The 20831-nt window shown below is 43.2% G+C and overlaps 1 protein-coding gene across 1 annotated transcript in view; it reads left to right on the top strand.

Moving 5' to 3' along the window:
- Nucleotides 1-20831, top strand: part of LOC135525907 (ryanodine receptor 3-like) — a 174757-nt gene that overhangs the window by 69714 nt on the left and 84212 nt on the right. The window contains 5 exon segments of the mRNA XM_064953874.1: nucleotides 588-709; nucleotides 12684-12864; nucleotides 13780-13915; nucleotides 18536-18631; nucleotides 20477-20595. Of these exon segments, the coding sequence (XP_064809946.1) occupies nucleotides 588-709; nucleotides 12684-12864; nucleotides 13780-13915; nucleotides 18536-18631; nucleotides 20477-20595 (654 nt within the window).

Genomic DNA, 20831 nt, shown 5'->3' with positions numbered 1-20831 from the left:
AACGTCCAAACATTGGCTCAACACCCTGGACCAGAGCTAATAAAAAGCTTGTGTGTGACGTGGCACCAGCATTCAAAACACGTCATACCATTTTGTAGTTTATAAATCCAATGTGAAACTTGATAACTAATAGTGTTCTTAACTAGCCTAGAAAAGCTGACAGGCAGACACTGTGAGGAGAAGTTTGAGTGACAGAGTGAGTGCTTTGCATAGGTGCGTTGATAGCAAAAATACTGCTCCGAACTTAAAAGAACGTTATTCACTGGTTCACAAGATTTGAAAATAACAGTTCTGTTCTGGAACACTAGAGATCACTTTTGTTACCGGTTCTGTTATTTTCCCATTTTTGGTTCTATTCCCTGAACCGGTTCCAACCTCTGCTGCTACTCTGTCAACTTCTCTCTTTCTCTCCCTCCCTCTTTTCTTTCTTTCATTCTCTCTCTTTTCCCTCATCTTTCCTTCCTCCCTCTATTTCTCTCTTTTGCTTTCTCTCTGTCACTCTATTTCTCTCTCTCTCTCTCTCGCCACTCCCCTCCTTTGCCTACCCCCCTCCCTTCCCATTTTCTCTGTGTTCCTCCTTCCTCCAGGCCTGCCTCCACTCTGAGGGTCATATGGATGATGGGCTGACCTTGCAGCGGTGTCAGCACGAAGAGTCCCGTGCTGCTCGCATCATCCGTAACACCACCGGCCTCTTCAGTCACTTCATCAGGTACAGCACCTCTGAACCACACAACTACAATTTTGGATGATGCTTATAGGTCATCCAAATGACCGTGATCACCGTAACAACCATTCGAATAGCAAAACAAATAAAACGTATATTTAAACAGAGCCTTCAGAAAGTATTCACACCCCTTTACTTTTTCCACAGCCTGATTTAAAAAAATATATGTATTATACTTTTTTAAAGATTACATTTGATATTTTATGAACAATACAGAACATACAAACATCAACTACATGACACCTGCCCAGACCCACTAGTGCACACCCCTCTCCAGCGCCCTCATCACTATCCGGCACATGGCCTAAAACTGCACCATTTTGTTTCTCTCTGTAGCCCATGCACTTTCATTAGATTTTTCCATTGTGTTAATGATGGCTGATTGATTCAAGATGAGTGATGAGAAGAGAGTTGTCATATCTTGAAATATTCAGACAGACAGATTAAAAGTATTTTTACATTGTAATAATTTTTACAAAGTGAAAACATGTTTATTGAAAATGAAATATAGAAATGTAACTTTTCACATACAGTGGGGAGAACAAGTATTTGATACACTGCCGAGTTTGCAGGTTTTTTCCCTACTTACAAAGCATGTAGAGGTCTGTAATATGTATCATAGGTACACTTCAACTGTGAGAGACGGAATCTAAAACAAAAATCCAGAAAATCACATTGTATAATTTTTAAGTAATTCATTTGTATTTTATTGCATGACATAAGTATTTGATCACCTACCAACCAGTAAGAATTCCAGCTCTCACAGACCTCCACTCCACCTTCTCCACTCATTACCTGTATTAACTGCACCTGTTTGAACTCGTTACCTGTATAAAAGACACCTGTCCACACACTCAATCAAACAGACTCCAACTTCTCCACAATGGCCAAGACCAGAGAGCTGTGTAAGGACATCAGAGATAAAATTGTAGACCTGCACAAGGCTGGGATGGGCAACAGGACAATCGGCAAGCAGCTTGGTGAGAAGGCAACAACTGTTGGTGCAATTATTAGAAAATGGAAGGTCAAAATGATGGTCAATCACCCTCGGTCTGGGGCTCCATGCAAGATCTCACCTCGTGGGGCATCAATGATCATGAGGAAGGTGAGGGATCAGCCCAGAACTACACGGCAGGACCTGGTCAATGACCTGAAGAGAGCTGGGACCACAGTCTCAAAGAAAACCATTAGTAACACACTACGCCGTCATGGATTAAAATCCTGCAGTGCACGCAAGGTCCCCCTGCTCAAGCCAGCGCATGTCCAGGCCCGTCTGAAGTTTGCCAATGACCATCTGGATGATCCAGAGGAGGAATGGGAGAAGGTCATGTGGTCTGATGAGACAAAAATAGAGCTTTTTGGTCTAAACTCCACTCGCCATATTTGGAGGAAGAAGAAGGATGAGTACAACCCCAAGAACATCATCCCAACCGTGAAGCATGGAAGTGGAAACATCATTCTTTGGGGATGATTTTCTGCAAAGGGGACAGGACGACTGCACCGTATTGAGGGGAGGATGGATGGGGCCATGTGTCGCGGGATCTTGGCCAACAACCTCCTTCCCTCAGTAAGAGCATTGAAGATGGATCGTGGCTGGGTCTTCCAGCATGACAACGACCCAAAAAAACACACTCTCTTCAGGTCCTAGCCAGTCTCCAGACCTGAACCCAATAGAACATCTTTGGAAGGAGCTGAAAGTCCATATTGCCCAGCAACAGCCCCGAAACCTGAAGGATCTGGAGAAGGTCTGTATGGAGGAGTGGGCCAAAATCCTTGCTGCAGTGTGTGCAAACCTGGTCAAGAACTACAGGAAACGTATGATCTCTGTAATTGCAAACAAAGGTTTATGTATCAAATATTAAGTTCTGCTTTTCTGATGCATCAAATACTTATGTCATGCAATAAAATGCAAATTAATTACTTAAAAATCATACAATGTGATTTTCTGGATTTTTGTTTTCGATTCCGTCTCTCACAGTTGAAGTATACCTATGAAAAGAATTACAGACTTCTACTCGCTTTGTAAGTAGGAAAACCTGCAAAATCGGTAGTGTATCAAATACTTGTTTTCCCCACTGTAAGTATTCATAACCCTGAGTCAATACTTTGTAGAAGTTCCTTTGGCAGCGATTAGAGCTGTGAGTTGTGTTGGGTATGTCTATCTCAGCTTTGCACATATGGATTTGGGGATTGTCTCCCATTCTTCCTGCAGATTTTCTCCAGCTCTGTTAAGTTAGATGGGGAGCAATTTTCAAGTCTTTTCACCGATTTTCAATGAGATTCAGGACTGGGGTTTGGTTGTGCCACTCAAGGACATTCACACTCTTCTTCTGGAGCCATTCCAGCATTGCTTGGCTGTATGCTTGGGGTCATTGCCCTGTTGGAACGTAAATCTTCGCCCCAGTCTAAGGTTGTTTGCACTTTGAAGCAAGTTCTCATCAAGGATGTGCCTGTATTTGGCTCCATTCATTGTTCCAGCTATCCTGAACAGTCTTCCAGTCCCTGCCACTAAAAAGCATCCCCATAGCATGATGCTACCACCACCATGCTTCACAGTAGGGATTGTGTTAGATGGGTGATGAGCTGAGTTTAAAAAAAAATCTCATCAGACCACATAATCTTTCAAGTCTTTCATGTGCCTTTTTCTCAAAATTCCCAGATTTGTGAAGTGCTGTAGAGACTGTTGTCCTTCTGGCACGTTCTCCCATCTCAGCCAAGGAACTCTGTAGTTCTGTCAAAGTAGTCACTGGGTTCTTGGCCACCTCTCCGACCAAGGTCCTTCTTGCCCTGTTTCTCAGTTTGGTTGGACGGCCAGCTCTAGGCAGATTCTGGGTAGTTCCATATTTTTTAAATTTACAAATTATGGAGACCGCTGTGCTCTTGGAAACTTTCAACACACTAGAAATTGTTTTATACACTTCCCCAGATATATGCCTCATCACAATTCTATCTTGGAGATCCAAGGACAGTTTTTTCCCCAAGTCCAATCACATGTCTTTAGACTTCACTGCACTGTCAACTGTGGGACCTTATATAGACAGGTGTGTTTCTTACTAAATCATATCCAAACAATTTAATTGACCACAGGTGGACTCCAATCAAGTTGTAGTGACATCTCAAGGATGCTCAAAGGAAATTGGATGCACCTGAGCTGAATTTGGAGTGTCATAGCAAGGGGGTGTGTAAATTCTGTATTTAATTTCAATGAATTAGCATAACATTTCTAATAACATGTTTTCACTTTGTCATTATGGGTTATTGGGTGTAGATCGGTGATGAAAAAAATTGATTTAATCCATTTTGAATTCAGCCTGTAACACAACAAAATGTGGAGTAAGTCAAGTATGAATACTCTCTGAAAAAGAAACGCCCCTTTTTCAGGACCCGGTCTTTCAAAGATAATTCATAGAAATCCAAGAAACTTCACAGATCTTAATTGTAAAGGGTTTAAACACTGTTTCCCATGCTAGTTCAATTAACCATAAACAATTCATGAACATGTACCTGTGGAATGGTTATTAAAACACTAACAGCTTACAGACAGAAAAAACACCAAAAACACCAAAAGAAAGATGCCCAGGGTCCCTGCTCATCTGTGTGAATGTGCCTTAGGCATGCTGCAAGAAGGCAAGACTGCAGATGTGGCCATGGCAATAAATTGCAATGTCCGTACTGTGAGACGCCTAAGACAGAGCTACAGGGAGACAGGACGGACAGCTGATTCAGTGGCAGACCACGTGTAACAACACCTGCACAGGATCGGTACATCCAAACATTACACCTGTGGGACAGGTACAGGATGGCAACAACAACTGCCCGAGTTACACCAGGAATGCACAATCCCGCCATCAGTGCTCAGACTGTCCGCAATAGGCTGAGAGAGGCTGGACTGAGGGCTTGTAGGCCTGTTGTAAGGCAGGTCCTCACCAGACGTCACCGGCAACAATGTCGCCTATGGGCACAAAGTCACCTTCGCTGGACCAGACAGGACTGGCAAAAAGTGCTTTCCACTGACGAGTCGCGGTTTTGCCTCATCGAAGGAATGAGCGTTACACCGAGGCCTTACTTAATGCAGCTGGTGGCCACACCAGATACTGACTGTTACTTTTGATTTTGACCCCTCCTTTGTTCAGGGACACATTATTCCATTTATGTTAGTTACATGTCTGTGGAACTTGTTCAGTTTGTCTCAGTTGTTGAATCTTATGTTCATACAAATATTTACACATGTTTAGTTTGCTGAAAATAAATGCAGTTGAAAGTAAGAGGATGTTTCTTTTTTGCTGTGTTTATATTTTTTCCTCTCCTCTGCTCCTGACTGCATGTGCTGCTGTTGTAGCAGGGAGGAGGGCATTGCCTAGGCAACCGAAGACTTGTTTGCTACAACACCTTCCTTGTTTGAGCAAGAAGCAACAAAGTTTCATCACTTTGTGGAGTACATGTTACTATAGAGTCCATGTTTTCAGCAAAAATGTACTCACCTGCACAAATGCCTGGCCGCCTCAGTTCAAACTTCGTAAACAACAGGTTTATACTAACGGTGAAATTGTTACTTACGGGTCATTTTCCAACAATGCAGAGTTAAAGGTAGAACATAAATAAATGTATAAATAGAAATAGTGACACAGTGAATAACGAATAACAATAACAAATACAAATAACATGGCTATGTACAGAATACGATGTGCAGAGGTACACAGTTAGTGAATGCCCGATACAGATTTTTTGGGAGGTCCAGGAGGCCGATGGCCAATATTTTAGGCCGCTATTCAATATTGTTACGTTTGAACATTTTGATGACAACATTTCGCAGAGACAGCCATGTATGCATTAATGCATCAATTTTCAAATAAAACATTACATTCAACTTTGTTTTTACAAATCTAACGACATAACAACATAATAATTTTATTTGAATGGTACATCTCTTGATAAACTGGGTAAATGAAGACGGCATAGGCCTACAATACAGGTGAATTCAATAGGAGTGTGTGCATTGAGTTATTGAGCTTGTTTTGGCAGATCAGTGGAGTCTGTCATCTGTAGCACCCTCGTCTGTTTACATTCCATCTGTTACTTATATTAGCCTTCTGAGCAACACATTCTGCATGGAAGCATCACTTCAGCATGTCATGCCTGTATGGAAGGACATCATTTTGAATGGGGTGGCAGGTAGCCTAGTGGTTAGAGCGTTGGGCCAGTAACCGAAAGGTTGCTAGATTGAATCCCCAAGCTGACGAGATAAAAAATATATCATGCCCCTGAACAAGGCAGTTAACCCACTGTTCCTAGGCCGTCGTTTTTAAATAAGAATTTGTTCTTAACTGACTTGCCAAGTTAAATAAAGGTTAAATAAAAATATAGGCACTGCTGTTAGTATGCGAATATAAAGTACCCTCTATTCAATGCAAATGGGTCCAACTTAACGTCATGATTTGTGATCAAGGATGCTTATAAAACTAGTATTTTTGTAATTTTCTGTGATTGTGAAAAAGTTATTTTCAGCTGTCAGGATGAAGCTCTAAACTCAGCTGCCAGGTCAAAATTCGCTAGTTCAGCTATCTGTCAGGAAATGGGCGTGTCGTAACTGGATCCTACTGCTACTATTTGGATAGAGCAAGGCTCCTCACATCTCCTCACATCTCTCTCCATGGCTCATATCTAGTGCTACTGTTTACTGGTACTATGAGAACTAGCTCAATGGCAATGACATTTGCCACCAAGCCATAAATGTGCATAATATCTGACAAGGAGAGCGAGGATAGGAGAAAATATGAAACTAACATGCCCGCTGTGTCTGAATGACTCTAATCTGCCCATACAGCGCCTTCAGAATGTATTTACAGCCTTTGACTTTTTACACATTTGTTGTGTTACAGCCTGAATTTAAAATGGATTTAATTGATTTTTTTTGTCACTGACCTAAACACAATACCCCATAATGTCAAAGGGGAATGTTTTTTGAAATGTTTACAAGTCAATAAGTATTCAACCTCTTTGTTATGGTAAGCCTTTATACGTTCAGGAATAAAAATGTGCTTAACGAGTCACATTATAAATTGCATGGAATCTCTCTGTGCAATAATAGTGTTTAACATTATTTTAGAATGACTACCTCATCTCTGTACCTCACACATATAATTATTTACTAGGTCTCTTAGTCCAGCGGTGAATTTCAAACACAGATTCAACCACAACTACCAGGGAGGTTTTCCAATGCATTGCAAAGAAGGGCACCTTTTGGTAGATATTGAATATCACTCTGAGCATGAAGTTAATAATTACACTTTAGATGGTGAACCAATAAGCCCAGTCATTACAAAGATACAGGCGTCCTTCCTAACTCCGTTGCCGGAGACGAAGTAAACCGCTCAGGGATTTCATCATGAGGCCAACGGTGACATTTAAACAGGTAGTTTTCTCCTATCACAGCCATTAAACTCTAAGGATCGATCAACAACATTGTAGTTACTCCACAATACTAACCTAATTGACACAGGGAAAAGAAGGAAGCCTGCACAGAATAAAAATATCCCAAAACATGCTTCCTGTTTGCAACAAGGCACTAAAGTAATACTGTAAAATGTGACAAAGGAATTACATTTTGTCCTGAATAAAGTGTTATGTTTGAGGCAAATCCAATACAACACATTATTGATTACCACGCCATATTTTCAAGCATAGGGGTGGCTGCATCATGTTATGTGTATGCATGTAATCTATAAGGACTGGGGAGTTTTTCAGGATAAAAAATAACTGGAATGGTGCTAAGCACAGACAAAATCCTAGAGGAGAAGCCTTATTATTAGTGAATTAACTAAACTAATATTTCCAACAGTAATTCGATTTTGGTCACTGTCAATTCATCTATTTCTTAATACTGCAGCTTCCCAGCTAGACGTTCCTCTACATTGTGTAGAGCTCGTGGCTCAGGCGATGAGTAGCGGCTCACATAGCAGCCAAGGGACTATCGGCAAAGCAGATAAGGAAGGGCCAAAAGACTGGAAGGTCAAATATAGGCCCCATTTATCGGCTCGGCAGATTATCAGTCGTTCTCTAATGTAAGTAAGGGTGAAGTCTCCAGCTTTCTGATCACTACTTTCTTTTTCTGTCTCGTTCTCCTCCAACCCTACCCACTCAGCCCTGTGGTGTATATTCTACAATAAGGATTGGCTGGAGTCCAAGTCAAACCAAGATTCCTTATTTCTGAGCTCAGAGAGAATACCAGAGTTACACAGCGCAGGGTAGACAGTTTGAGTTCCAAAGCATTGGGTGATAAGCACATATCTTTATAGTTTCCTGTTCTTGAGCGGAACTTTATCTATACAAGGACGCAGGTGCAAGTTGGTTTGCAACAGGATGATACTCCCAAGAACAGGAGATTATAAAAGGACAGTTTCACAAGGTTAGTCACATACTCAGTTATGTGGACACGTACAATAAAAATGTCCCATTACAGCCCCTACCCAAATGCTCATGTGCCGTCGCAATCTTCGCTCTCTCTCTCTCTCTCTCCCTCCCACTACTCTCCCTTCTGCTAAATCCCTTTCTCTCATCTCCTGATTCTACCTTTTCAACCCTGCTCTCCTGTCTTTCCGCATCCTATGACTCACACTGTCCCCTTACCTTCCGGCCAGCTTGGTCCTCCCCTCCTGATCCATGGCTGAGTGACTCATTGCGACAGAACAAGGCTGTCGGAAGCTGACAAAAATGGAGGAAAACTAAACTTCCGGAGGACTTATCTTCCTTTCACTCCCTAATTTTCTGACTCTATCTGCTGCTAAAGCCACTTTCTATCACTCTAAATGTCAAGCTTCTGCCTCTAAGCTTAGGAACTGTTCCACCTACTCCTCCCTCCTCCAGCTCTAGGGATGACTTTGTCAATCACTTTGAAAAGAAGGTTGACGACACCCGCTCCTCATTCAGCCTATTGAGTTCACTGGTCCCACTCACACATAACTACCCTATGCCTTGACCTCTTTCTCCCCTCTCACCTGTGACTAGTGTGGTCTGGCCACCCAACAATCTATCCGCTCCACCCCATCCCCTCCTCCCTTCTCCAGACCATCTCTGGAGACATTCTCCCATTCCTCACTTCCCTCAGCAACTCATCCCTGATCACTGTCTGCGTCACATCTGACTTCAAAATGGCCAGAGTCTTTCCCCACATCAAGATACCAACACTCGTCCCCTCTGATGTCAAGAACTACAGACTGTAATCCCTTCTTTCTTTTATTTCCAAAACACTTGAGCATGCTATTTCTGACCAACTCACTCGCTATTTCTCTACAGAACAATCTTCTTGACCCTTACCAGTCAGGCTTCAAGTTGGGTCACTCAACCGAGACTGGTCGATTCTGTGTCACAGAGGCTCTCCACACTGCCAAAGCTGACTCTTTCTCCTCTGTTGTCATCCTCCTAGAGCAGTCCACTGCCTTTGACACCATGAACCATCAGATCCTCCTCTCCACTCTCTCAATGCTGGGTGTCTCAGACTCTGCACACTCTTGGATTGCATCCTACCTGGCAGGACGCTCCTACCAGTTGACATGGAGAGGATCTGTGTCTGTACCATGTACTCTCACTACTGGTGTCCTCCAGCGCTCGGTTCGAGACCCTCTCCTTTTCTCTTTACACCAAGCCACTCAGCTGCTTCAGATCCACACATAGTCTCTCCTATCATTGCTATGCGCATGACACTCAATTAATTTTCTCTTTCCCTCCTCCCTCATCCTGACACCCAATTGGTGATACGCATCTCTGCGTGCCTGGTAGATATCTCAGCTTGGATGTCGGCCTTCCATCTATCTCAAGCTCAACCTTGACAAAACAGAGCTTTTCTTTCTCCCGGGGAAGGCCTGCCTGCTCCAAGACCTCACCATCACAGTTGACAACTTCACAATGTCCTTGTGCAAGGAACCTTTTTTTATTTATTTAAATTTTACCCCCTTTTCGTGGTATCCAAATGTTAGTAATTACTATCTTGTCCCATCGCTACAACTCCCGTACAGGCTCGGGAGAGACGAAGGTCGAAAGCCATGCGTCCTCCGAAACACAACCCAACAAAGCCACATTGCTTCTTACAGCGCGCATCCAACCCGAAAGCCAGCCGCACGAATGTGTCGGAGGAAACACCGTGCACCTGGCGACCTTGGTTAGCGTGTACTGCGCCCGGCCCGCCACAGAAGTCGCTGGTGCACAAAGGATATCCCTACCGGCCAAACCCTCCCTAACCCGGACGACGCTTGGCCAATTGTGCGTCGCCCCACGGACCTCTCGGTCGCATCCGGCTGCGACAGAGCCTGGGTGCAAACCCAGAGTCTCTGGTGGCACAGCTGCCGCTGCAATGCAGTGCCCTAGACCACTGCGCCACCCGGGAGTCCCGTGCAAAGAACCTTGGTGTGACCCTGGACAACACCATGTCGTTCTCTGCAAATATCAAAGCAGTAACTCGCTCCAGCAGGTTCATGCTCTACAACATGTACCTCACACAGGAAGTGGTGCAGGTCCTAATCCAGGCACTTGTCATCTCCTGTCTGGACTACTTCAACTCGCTGTTGGCTGGGCTCCCCGCTTGTGCAATCAAATTCCTGCATTCCGTTTGGTGTTCAACCTTCCCAAGTTCTGCCATGTCAACCCGCTCGTCCGCACACTCCACTGGCTTCCAGTCGAAGTTCCCATCTACTACAAGACCATGGTGCTTACCTACGGAGCAGCAAGACGAACTGCCCCTCCCTACCTTCAGCCTCTGCTCTAACCTTACACCCCAACCTGAGCCACCTCTGCTTTTGGCCCTCGCACCCCTTTGAGAGGGCAGCTCCCGCTCAGCCCAGTCAAAGGTCTTCTCTGCCCCACCCCCCTTACTAGCACTCACTTTGCGAATAGCTAATTGAGGCAATTTGTACTTACTATGACTGAGATACGGGGTTGACCCACCTGAATCTGAAAATTACAAAAATTTAAATTTAAATGTAAAGTGACAAGGCAACAGGATAGATAATAGACTGAGCTGTAGCAGCAGCATGTGTGTGCATGTGTGTGTGTGTGTGTGTGTGTGTGTGTGTGTGTTAGGGTGTAAGTATATGTGAGTGTGTGGGTAGAGTCCAGTGTGTGTGCATAGAGTCAGTGCAAGAGATTCAATAAAAAAGGGTCAATGCAGGTGTCACGCCTTGGTCTTAGTATTTTGTGTTTTAGTTTATTAGTTAGTCAGACCAGGGTGTGACATGGGTTTATTTTGTATTGTATTTTCGTATTGGGGTTTGTAGTGTTTGGGATTGTAGCTGATTAGGGGTGTGTGTGTTAAATAGGTTGGCTGCCTGAGGCGGCTCTCAATCAGAGTCAGGTGATTCTCGTTGTCGCTGATTGGGAACCGTATTTAGGTAGCCTGGTTTTCGCTTTGTATTTGGTGGGTGATTGTTCCTGTCTCTGTGTAGTGTGCACCAGTCAGGCTGTATAGGTTTCACGTTCTGTTTATTGTTTTTGTATTTATTAGTTACTCGTGTATAGTTCGTTCGTTTGTCTTCCTAATAAACATGAGTAACTTACACGCTGCATTTCGGTCCGACTCTCTTTCAACAAAAGAAGAACGCCGTTACAGCAGGTAGTCAATGTAGCCATTTGATTAGCTATTTAGCCGTCTTGTTTAGAGGTCTTATGCCTTGGGGGTAGAAGTAGGTTCAAGTCTTCACTGATAAACGGTTATTTTATTTTCATGACAGTCTTCATGCATATCCATGCATTACTGTAGTGTAATATGCATGCTGTCTGGGTGTAAAGCCCTGTAGACTGTGAATGCACAGCAACATTTGAGCTTTTGGCCTGTGAGCAGTGGGCTGCACAGCCCACAAAAAGCACACTGCCTGCATGGCTCAGTGACCCAGTCATCCGTGGCCAAACAGGACAGTAAACACATCAAGCCATAAGGCCACTTACGGCCAGTCATGAATGAGAATGCTATGGAGCGAATAAATGTTCAAAGCCCCCTCATCTGCCACTATTAAACTGGCCTGTGACTATGAATCAAACACATACCCCCCTCCGTGACGTCAGTTGGTCAAATATTGCTGACTGGCTTTCACCACTGTCCAGACCTAGACTGCCGCCTGTGAGCTGTACCTCTCCACCCCCCCTTCCCTCCTCAGCCTCCCTCTGTGTGACAGAGCAGGGGCTCATTTTAGGTCACACGCGGAAATAACATTTCAGCATGGATGAACCTCAAGGCGCAAATTATGTTGCTATGGCAGTCACTGCTTGAGTCATATTTTAATACTGGAGTTCGGTGTTGTTATGAAACCTTATGATTATCATATAATGATGTCATGATATAAAGAACCTGCTGTCATACACTGAGTTCACAAAGCAGTATGAACATGACAGACTGACCAAGTGAATCCATGTGAAAATTGTTGTCCCTTATTGATGTCACTTGTTTAAATCCACTTCAATCAGTGTAGATGAAGGGAAGGAGACAGGTTAAAGGAGGATTTTTAAGCCTTGAGACAATTGAGACATGGATTGTGTATGTGATTCACTCAGAGGGTGAATGGGCGAGACAAAAGATTTAAGTGCCTTTGAACTGGGTATGATAGTAGGTGCCGGTTTGTGTCAAGAACTGCAACGCTGCTGGGTTTGTCACGCTCAACAGTTTCCCGTGTGTTTGACGAATGGTCCACCACCAAAAGGACATTCAGCCAACTTGACACAACTGTAGGAGGCATTGGAATCAACATGGGCCACCATCCCTGTGGAATGCTTTCTACATCTTGTAAAGTCCATGCCCTGATGAATTTAGGCTGTACTGAGGGCTAAAGGGGGTGCAACTCAATATTAGGAAGGTGTTCCTAATGTTTGGTATGCTCAGTGTGTATTCCCTTGTTTTGATGCTGAAAAATCTACTTTTGCAAAATGGAGTACTTTCAAAGTTGTCTGTGGTGAAGATAACTCTTCTTCCCTGTTCCAGAGACCTGGACTGTCTGGGGGGAAAGAACCGTGCGTCAGTAGCCCTGCCCATCGAGGAGGTCCTCCAGACCCTCAATGACCTCATCACCTACTTCCAGGTGCCTAATGCTGAGCTGGAGCACGAGGAGAAACAGATCATGCTGCGCTCTCTCAAGAACCGACAGAACCTCTTCAAACAGGAAGTGAGTTCATCCACACATGAAGTGCCGCGTCGCAATCCTGCCTGACGGTTGCTTGGCAGCAGAGGACAATAAAAGTCCAAAGTCAGGGGTTTCAATTGTGATTAAGGCAATTTTAGTAAGTGGTCATTGCAGGAGCCGGGCTTAAATGCAGTGTTGCCAAGACACGCTGTTTTTAAAGGCTAAATCAATGGATTCTTGGTACAGTATTTCAATGCCATATTGTATGTCAGAGCATTGCTTTTCAACTGTCAGCAGTTTTGTTCTGAGTTTTTCTGTGGTGACAACAATGGCGTGGAGCCTTTTGATAAGCCTCTCAGCCCAAAATTGTTCTCATCAATTATAAAATGTCAGCTGCCTTCCCTTGTGCCTGTGATGTTAAATACACAACGTCAACTTCTCTCCTTAACGGAAACAAAAGCTGTTGCTGTGGATTTAAATTTCCCGAGTTGTTCACTTTGTCTCCAGCAATAAGTTCATAACAGGAATTTATGTAAAATAGCTGTGTGCAGTGTTTAAGTAATGTTTACATAATTGGTATAACCATACACAATACTGTTTCCGGCATACACCGATTCTGCTCTTGGAATGCTTCAATAACCCATCTATATCCCAGCCTACACACTTCTCCATAATTGTATTAATATCCCAAAATTGCTCTTTATCATCCCGCTCTCCCATACGATACAGTTGTAAGGTCAATTTTTCATTGTTGACAGCTGATAGGCTTTTCATGGAGTTATAAATCACCTGCAATTTTCCTTTCTCACAGCTGGGCATGCTGCTTAGCATACCTGATCGCTATTACCATCCTAGATTAATCATCCAGGCATGAAGGCATGGGAGAGACTCGGAACAGGTTAATTGAGGACACATGATGATGATGTCAGAGTAATGATGGGTGTGTCTTTGTTTCAGGGCATGCTGACTCTGGTGTCCTGCTGCATCGACCGTCTCAACGTGTACAACAGTGCAGCCCACTTTGGGGAGTGTGCCGGGGCAGAGGCTGGGGCTTCCTGGAAGGACATCCTCAACCTGCTCTATGAGCTGCTAGGTGAGAGAGACAATAGAAGAGTATATCCTCCAAAGAGTATTTTACACAAGTCATCACACCAATATAGTTACAATCACATAAAGTGTCACAGTAAAATCGTTAAACACAACAGTAGACAAAGACAGGACAACCTGTCTGCTCCTTGCTTGTTACACACACACACACACACACACACACACACACACACACACACACACACACACACACACACACACACACACACACACACACACACTTCACAGTAATCAATCATTGTTGCCTGCCACGAAAGCCCTGGCGTTCTCTGAGTCCCAGTACTGCTCTTACCAACCACAGGCCTGCGTCTCACTGCTGCCGTGGGATTATTTGTCTCAGCTGAGCTGGCATTTACAGAGCTGTTTATGGTCCTCTGGGTACTCTAAGGTGGTGTTTCCCCATCTTACACGCCTGTCTGCGAGGATGAGGATAGGGCAGGCACAATTACTGTATAACTGTGTAACCGACAGGTATGGTTGATGAACATGAAAATAAAATAACAGTCATAACCGTAAAACAAATATGACATACAGTACTAGGCAAAAGTTTAGACAAACCTACTCATTCAAGGGTTTTTAGTTATTTTTACTATTTTCTACATTGAAAACTTTAAAACTATGAAATCATGGAATCATGTATTAACCAAAAGAGTGGTGAACAAATCAAAATATATTTTATATTTGAGATTCTTCAAATAGCCACCCTTTGCAATGACAGCTTTGCACATTCTTGGCATTCTCTCAACCAGCCTCACCTGGAATGTTTTTCCAACAGTCTTGAAGAGGTTCCCACATATGCTGAGCACTTGTTGGCTGCTTTTCCTTCACTCTGCGGTTCGACTCATCCCAAACCATCTCAATTTGGTTGAGGTCAGGGGATTGTTGAGGCCAGGTAATCTGATGCAGCACTCCATCACTCTCCTTCTTTTTAAAATAGCCCTTACACAGCCTGGAAGTGTGTTGGGTCATTGTCCTGTTGAAAAACAAATGACAGACCCACCTAGCCCAATCCAGATGGGATGGCGTATCACTGCAGAATGATGTGGTAGCCATGCTGGTTAAATGTGCCTTGAATTCAAAATAAATTACTGACAGTGTCACCAGCAAAGCACCCCCACACCATAACACCAACTCCTCCATGCTTTACGTTGGAAAATACACATGCGGAAATCATCTGTCCACCCACACCACGTCTCACAAAGACACAGCCGTTGGAACCAAGAATCTCCAATTTGGACTTCAGACCAAAGGACACATTTCCACTGGTATAATGTCCATTGCTCGTGTTTCTTGGCCCAAGCAAGTCTCTTCTGTCACATATGCTCTCTCTCCGGTGCTCTAGGTCGTCATGCTCCCGCGCCTCAGCTGGATTGACACGTTCCTGCGCCTTAGCAGAGGTGACCGGTCCGCTCCTGATCCCCGGGATCGTCATCCTGGTCGGCGTCCTGCGGCTGGAACCGCACGTTGGGGAGGGGGTACTGTCACGTGTGCTCCCTCTCCGGCCTCTAGATCACCAGGCTGCTCGTTAGGGCACACACCTGTCACCAGCATTACACTCAACTGGACTCCATCACCTTCCCTTTATATGTCACTCCCTTTGGTTTCTTCCTCAGTCGTCATTGTTCCTGTTTCATGTCTGTGCGCTGTTTGTGTTTCTTGTTTTGCAAATTCTTTTTTTTTTATGTATTCACTCCCTGAACTTACTTCCCGACTCTCAGCGTACCTTGTTACATTTTCTTCTTATTGGTGTCCTTTAGTAGTGGTTTCTTTGCAGCAATTTGACCATGAATGCCTGATTCGCAGTTCATTTTGAGATTTGTCTGTTACTTGAACTCTGAAGCATTTGGGCTACAATTTCTAAGGCTGGTAACCCTAATGAACTTTTCCTCTGCAGCAGAGGTAACTCTGGGTCTTCCATTCCTGTAGCGGTCCTCATGAGAGCCAGTTTCATCATAGCGCTTGATGGTTTTTGCAACTGCACTTGAAGAAACTTTCTTGAAATTTCCCGTATTGACTGACCTTCATGTCTTAAAGAAATGGACTGTCATTTCTCTTTCCTTATTTGAGCTGTTCTTGCCATAATATGGACTTGGTGTTTGACCAAATCTTCTGTATACCACCCCTACCTTTTGGCTCTAACGTATTAAGAAGGAAAGAACTTCCACAAATGAACTTTTAACAAGGCACACCTGTTAATTGAAATGCATTCCAGGTGACTACCTCATGAAGCTAGTTGAGAGAATGCCAAGAGTGTAAAAAGCTGTCATCAAGGCAAAGGGTGGCTATTTGCAGAATCTTCAACACTATTTTTTGGTTACTACATGATTCCATATGTGTTATTTCGTAGTTTTGATGTCTTCACTATTATTCTACAATGTAAAAATAAAGAAAAACCCTTGAATGAGTAGTTGTTCTAAAACTGTTAACTGGTGGTGTATGTCTGTATGTATGTATATACTGTATGTGTGTGTGTGTATATATATGTGTGTATATATATTTTGTGTGAGTGTGGAACGAACAGCTGACTGAAGAAGTGACGGCCGGGCATTCGTGCGGTTGAGTCGGAGTCTGAGGTAACATGGACTCTTAACAACGTGATGAAACTTTTTGCTCCTTGTTGAAACAAAGGTGTAATAGCAAATGAGTCTTTGGTTACCTAGACAATGCCCCCCTCCCTGCAGCAGCACACATAGAAATAGAATGAATAGAACAGGCTTGGAACCTCTAACCCTGGCAGTGTGACTGGTAAACTCGTGGGTGAACTCACAGTGGATGCCTGCTGTTGTGATGCAAATCGTTTCCATGGTAGTGTAGAATGTTCGTTCCAATGATGTCAAAGGGGAATGATGTTGCTCATGCAATGGAATGTATTTTTTGTAATGTCAGTTGAGTTGAATCAACAAATCACACCACATACTGACACATCCTGCTTTTTCTTCCTGCTTTGCTCCCTGCAATGGCTGTCATTCCACCCATTTAGCCAGTGGTGCTCAACTCCAGTCTTCGAGTACCCTCAACAGTACACATTTTTTATTGTAGACCGGACAAACACACCTGAAATGGACCCTTCACAATGACAGAAGGCATGTGTATTGTTATTGTATTGGCTAGATATTGCTGCATTGTTGGAGCTAGAAACATAAGAATTTCGCTGCACCTGTGATAACGTCTGCAAACAATGTACACCACCAATAAACTTTACCGTCATGACCTTCACAGCCCTAGCCTCAGTAAACATGCACTCTAGTACCACACACAGACTCACAAACACACACATACGTACTGTACGCACATGTACATGCACACACACACACACATGCATTCATGCTACACACACATCACAATTGCTGCTACCAGACTCGTATTTACTTTTGCTAATACTGCACAATTTAAACACTTGCCCCCTAATCCCACGTTCCCTGATACAAGTGTAAATATTGGACAATAACTTGTGCCTTCCTGTATTATACTTGTGCAAAAATGTTTATTCTATTCTACTGAGCCATTTACTTTATGTTTGTGTTCTTATCTTTTATTCTTTATTTTAGTTTGCGTTGTCGAGAAGGAAGCTGCAAGTAAGCGTTTGGTTGGACGGTGTATACCATGTGTATCTTGCACATACGACGAATAAAACCTGAACACACACACCCACAAACAGGGGCTGGAGCTTCGTGCAGGGGCTGGAAGTGGATAAGGATAGCATGCAGATTTCACGTCTGTGTGAAGTGCTTCCAGGGCCTCTACCCAACATCTCCCCCAGCATGTCTACAACATTCTCCCAGCCAATCTGGACTGCCCATGTTCACCAGATGGTCACCACTTTTCCCCATATCCATGAGTTAGGCTACAAATTGTTCGAATACGGTCTTTCAGGGTGGGAAAAACCAGTCCAATCTTACATGTCAGTTGTACATTATAGGCATTCCCTCTTGGGAGTACGAGCATGTCTCCCGCTCAGAAGCTTCCCAGTTCTAGTGTCCGTGTCATTGTCTGAGCCCTTCACAGCGTGTTTACATGGTGCTTTCTCCTCATGGGGAGCATTAATGTGCAGACCACGTCCCTCCTCTCGTACCCCCTCCTCCACACACCTGCACCAGCTAAATGGATTTGTGAGCCTGGCCTCCTCTCCTCTGTCTATGCCAGGTGACCCTGTCATTTTTGGCTGGGACGACTCTCCTTTCCTGTCCCCCTGATGTCACGCCCTTCCTTTATATGCTGCAGCTTAATTATTATGCATAAAGGCTTTGAAGAAGAACACTACTCTTTCCTTGGCATGGAGTGTGGTTTAAGGTGTGCATTTTGTGTGACGTTGTTGTTGTTGTGGTTGTGTAAGATGTAAGGTTTGGCAGTGTTGTTGGCTGTAGGTGCAAAGACAAGCTATTTGAATTATCCTCTTCATAACTAGCAAAGATTATATGTCTTCTTCCCTTGACATGGGTGTCATTGTTTGTTGCGGAAGATGTGCAGTGTATTTCTATAGGAGCTATGTTTTTGCTGTACTGAAGGTCAAAGATAAGCAATTTGCATTATCCTCTTCAAACTTGCCAACTGGATATGTATCGTGTCTCCTCCCCTTGACCTGTGACCTTGTCCATGTGTCCTGTAGCGGCGCTGATCCGAGGCAACAGGAACAACTGCACCCAGTTCTCCAACAACCTGGACTGGCTGGTCAGCAAGCTGGAGAGACTAGAGTCTTCCTCAGGTACCATGATACCGCCATGACACGTGTTTAAATGATAACATGATACCACCATCACACGTGTTTAAATAATAACATGATACCACCATGACACGTGTTTAAATAATAACATGATACCACCATGACACGTGTTTAAATAATAACATGATACCACCATGACACGTGTTTAAATAATAACATGATACCACCATGACATGTGTTTAAATGATAACATGATACCACCATGACACGTGTTTAAATGATAACATGATACCACCATGACCACCATGTGTTTAAATGATAACATGATACCACCATGACATGTGTTTAAATGATAACATGATACCACCATGACACGTGTTTAAATAATAACATGATACCACCATGACACGTGTTTAAATGATAACATGATACCACCATGACACGTGTTTAAATGATAACATGATACCACCATGACACGTGTTTAAATGATAACATGATACCACCACCATGACACGTGTTTAAATGATAACGTGTTTAAATGATAACATGATACCACCATGACACGTGTTTAAATGATAACATGATACCACCATGACACGTGTTTAAATGATAACATGATACCACCATGTGTTTAAATGATAACATGATACCACCATGACACGTGTTTAAATGATAACATGATACCACCATGATACCACGTGTTTAAATGATAACATGATACCACCATGACCGTGTTTAAATGATAACATGATACCACCATGACACGTGTTTAAATGATAACATGATACCACCAACGTGTTTAAATGTTGATACCACCATGACACGTTTAAATGATAACATGATAAATGATAACATGATACCACCATGGACACGTGTTTAAATGATAACATGATACCACCATGACACGTGTTTAAATGATAACATGATACCACCATGACACGTGTTTAAATGATAACATGATACCACCATGACACGTGTTTAAATGATAACATGATACCACCATGACACGTGTTTAAATGATAACATGATACCACCATGACACGTGTTTAAATGTTTAAATAAATAACATGATACCACCATGACACGTGTTTAAATGATAACATGATACCACCATGACATGACACGTGTTTAAATGATAACATGATACCACCATGACGTGTTTAAATGATAACATGTGTTTAAATGATAACATGATACCACCATGACACGTGTTTAAATGATAACGTGTTTAAATGATAACATGATACCACCATGACACGTGTTTAAATGATAACATGATACCACCATGACACCGTGTTTAAACATGTGTTTAAATGATAACATGATACCACCATGACACGTGTTTAAATGATAACATGATACCACCATGACGTGTTTAAATGATAACATGATACCACCATGTGTTTAAATGATAACATGATACCACCATGGCACGTGTTTAAATGATAACATGATACCACCATGACACGTGTTTAAATGATAACATGATACCACCATGACACGTGTTTGAGGACCACAATGGAAATAAGCCTTAGGGGCTTTATTGTGTTTTTATCCTTACTAATCAGTTATGTATGGAAAGTCTCCGGACTGAAGCAGCCTACTTCTTTTTTCATTATCGATTCAATCAATCAAAAAAGCTAAAGCTTTGTGTGGCCTTGTCCTACCTGCATGCTGTCTGCACATGGTTTCAAAGGTGATGTGGAGTTGGATTGCACTGTTGTAAACCCCAGACATGGTGTTTAGAGTCCTGGATGGCTTTAGTAATGCCTGGCCATGTATCGTCATACCCTCTTCTTGTGCTCAGGAGCATGCATTTGCGAAATGACCTTTTGTGTCTTGTTCCCTTGTCCTCGGTGGCCGTTAATTGATGATTTGCCACGGCAGGCATACTGGAGGTTCTTCACTGCATTCTAACTGAGAGCCCGGAGGCTCTAAATATCATCCAGAGAGGACACATCAAGTCCATCATCTCCCTGCTCTACAAACATGGACGCAACCACAAGGTGAGCTGAAACCGGAGGAGGAGCTGTATCAAATATATCAGCATGAACAAGTGAATATACTGGAACTACATAGTTTTTGTTTTGATACTATTTATGCATCACAAGAGCTTGACCACAGTATCTTATAAAGCACAGTAATTCACAGATGAGCCTGCATTTTATTTGTACACCCAGTGCTGACAGGGCTGCAGAGAGTTGATGAGTCCTTGTTGGAGCTGGGCATTTGACTGTAATGT

This window comes from Oncorhynchus masou, chromosome 32 (assembly GCF_036934945.1).
Source record: "Oncorhynchus masou masou isolate Uvic2021 chromosome 32, UVic_Omas_1.1, whole genome shotgun sequence".
Lineage (NCBI taxonomy): Eukaryota > Metazoa > Chordata > Actinopteri > Salmoniformes > Salmonidae > Oncorhynchus > Oncorhynchus masou.
This window is presented reverse-complemented; position numbering and strand designations above follow the sequence as displayed.